This window comes from Silene latifolia, chromosome X (genome assembly GCF_048544455.1).
Source record: "Silene latifolia isolate original U9 population chromosome X, ASM4854445v1, whole genome shotgun sequence".
NCBI classification, from domain to species: domain Eukaryota; kingdom Viridiplantae; phylum Streptophyta; class Magnoliopsida; order Caryophyllales; family Caryophyllaceae; genus Silene; species Silene latifolia.
Window position 1 is genome coordinate 283,821,936 of NC_133537.1, and position 2,913 is coordinate 283,824,848.

Sequence of the window (2,913 nt, forward strand, 5' to 3'; positions counted from 1 at the left end):
ATTCCTTTCCTCTCAAACATCTTGCACGTACATGTTGTTTCCTTTGATTCGTTATTGTGAGCAACCTGCATTATAGTGTAGTTATTTTAAAAGGCAAACATAGTTATTATATAGTTCAACATGAATTATTTTATGCAGACTAGCAATTAACACCAAGGTAGAAGTCCTTCAGTTTTTTTAATGGTAAAACACGGTTATTGTATTCTTTTATCACAGTTATTGTATGTTAAAGTAAAAAGACAATTATGTTTATAAAATTGAATAACCTGAAATATTCTATGCTTCCTGTAGGCATCTTCAACATTTATAATGTGCATGTTTCCTTGCTCAGAAAACCCCTAACGGCACACGAACAGGGAGCCATTTGCACTTGCTCTTGGAACTCATAGAAAACAGTATGTGTGTAGATTTCAGAGGCATGTTTCTCAATCATTGTCTTAGAAGAAACATGTGGCAATGTGCTGTCACTTGCAGCATCAAAAAATCCGTGATTATAGCGTTGTTGTTCCATTGCACTCTGAAAACGCAACCAAAATTCTACAAGTGTGCCATCTATGCTCTCAAATCTTTTGAAATAACTGTTTTTACACTCTGATCTTTGTGTAGTTTTCAAAAGGCAGCCTAAAGGCAAATCCCTAAAATAAGCAGGTATCCATTTGTGCCTTTTGCCATACATGTATGTCAACCAAGTATTATCATTCAACTCAAAGTCATTAATCACTTGAGTCCATTTTTCTTCAAACTCAATGGGTTCCAAGTCAGTATCCCAAACAACTCCACATATCCGCTCAACAAAGGCAGTCTCCTTACAAATCTGTGAATCAAGTTTATCGGTAAGTTTTTTCATTATATGCCACATGCAGTAGCGATGTCTTGCTTTCTTGAATACAGAACGCACCCCGAGTTTAATTGCCGGATCTTGATCAGTAAGAATGCACTGAGGTTCCTTGTTGCCCATACAATCAAGGAACTTCTTAAACACCCAAATGAATGACCCATCGTTCTCATGATCGACAAGTGCAACAACAAAAGTCACTGATTTTTTGTGGTTGTCAACACCAGTGAATGGAGTGAAGGCCATGTGGTACTTGTTAGTACCGTAAGTAGGATCAAAGGTGATGGTGTCCCCAAACAAGGAATAATTCATTCTTGCTTGTGCATCTGCCCAAAAGATTTTAGCCAAACAATTATCCTCATCAACTTGATAAGCATAGTAAAAGCCATCTTGTGATTCAGAAAGCGCCTTTAAATAATCGAGAATCATGTCAGCATCCTTGTCACCTATATAACATTTAATATTTCTTTTGAAGTTCTTGAATTCTGTGAGAGATGCACCAATGTTTGCATACCCATTTGATTGTTCTGCCAGAATTCTAAATGTCTTGGTAGCCCCGATGTTGAGTTTATAATTGTTAACAATTGTCTGCTTCATGTAAAGGTTAAGTGTTCTTACGTTTTTCTGGAATTCCCGTTCTTTGAGTGAGCAGAGTCTGTGATTATGACCTTCATAAAACGTATCAATAGCATACCATATTAGCTCCTTAAGGTCATTGAATACAGCACAAAACCGTATTTTTGCCTTGCAACCAAATCTTGTTATTTTTGTTTTCTTTGGCTCTACAGATCTTTTCCTCTTCTTTTTCTCTTCTGTGTTTTCAAATTCAACAACAGGTTTGAGTTTTTTGCGATCCTCTTTGAATCCATGTCTGTTGCAGACCATTGATTTTTTGTCTATCAAACCATCACGGAATCTTGTTTGTGTGTACTTTCTTGGTATGAAACCACAAGCCACAGCATATAAATTGTAAAACTCTATTGTCTCTTCCAGCTTTACAAACATTAACCCCAGAGCATGTTTGAAACCATTTTCTACCATCCTATTCCACTCCTCACTGCCACCTGAAGTATATCTCAATCCCAGATTATGGATAGTATTTTTTCCTGTTTCAGACGCAACAGTAGGTGTAGAAAAAGTTGTTGCATTGATAGTATTAATTTCAATGCCTGGAAACATTAAAACAGGAGAACTGTTATGGTATTATTAATTTCAATATCTTAGATTCTATACAAAATAAAACAATACAACCTCTGCAACAACAGTTATTTTAACGTTATAATGCAGTTATTGTATTATACAAATGCAATTATTCTATCAGAGAGAGGAGTGTTTTAGTGAAATTGGTAGCTTAGTCCACCACAATACACACACAGTTATTTTAATGTAGTATTAAAGTTATTTCATTATTAAAGAGTAGTTATTGTACGGATTTTTTTGTCAGATCCTATAAAATAGTATTTATTATGAAAAAAACAATCTGCACTTTGCCAGATTATTTTAATGTTATAATTCAGTTATTGTATTATACAAATGCAATTATTCTATCAGAGAGGGGAGGGTTTTAGTGAAATTGGTAGCCTAATCCACCACAATGCACACACAGTTATTTTAATGTAGTATTAAAGTTATTTCATTATTAAAGAGTAGTTATTGTAAGGATTTTTTTGTCAGATCCTATAAAGTAGTATTTATTATGAAAAAAAAACAATCTCTGCTACAGCAGTTATTTTAACGTTATAATGCAGTTATTGTATTATACAAATGCAATTATTCTATCAGAGAGGGGAGAGTTTTAGTGAAATTGGTAGCCTAGTCCACCACAATGCACACACAGTTATTTTAATGTAATATCAAAGCTATTTTAATACTGTAAGGCAGTTATTGTATTATTGTAATCCAGTTATTCAAATACTAGATATTGAATGATATCATGAATGAAAACCTACATGCAGTTACTGTTATATTATGTAGTTGTTATTGTTATTATAATGACAAAATGAGTAATAATATGAAAACAATCTTCATGCAATCAGTATTTTTTACAAAAAAACTTATCAACCTAATAACAACAGTTA

The 2,913-nt window shown here is 33.6% G+C and overlaps 1 protein-coding gene across 1 annotated transcript; it reads right to left on the reverse strand.

Annotated features, from left to right (window-relative positions):
• Positions 1-429: 429 nt before the first annotated feature.
• Positions 430-1,876, reverse strand: LOC141620219 (protein FAR1-RELATED SEQUENCE 5-like). Its single transcript, XM_074437146.1, has 3 exons — positions 1,718-1,876; positions 675-1,540; positions 430-517 (listed from the first exon to the last, which is right to left on the reverse strand). Exons 1-3 carry the CDS (start codon positions 1,874-1,876, stop codon positions 430-432), a joined length of 1,113 nt encoding a protein of 370 aa, XP_074293247.1.
• Positions 1,877-2,913: the final 1,037 nt, after the last annotated feature.

Excerpts from the sequence above, each read along its gene's own strand:
- LOC141620219 (XM_074437146.1), bottom strand. The coding sequence starts at position 1,876 with ATGGTAGAAAATGGTTTCAAACATGCTCTGGGGTTAATGTTTGTAAAG. Across the intron at positions 1,541-1,717 it reads TGATAGACAAAAAATCAATG|GAGCTAATATGGTATGCTAT; the intron begins GTCTGCAACAGA and ends AATGACCTTAAG. Across the intron at positions 518-674 it reads AATACTTGGTTGACATACAT|AGTGCAATGGAACAACAACG; the intron begins GTATGGCAAAAG and ends TTGCGTTTTCAG.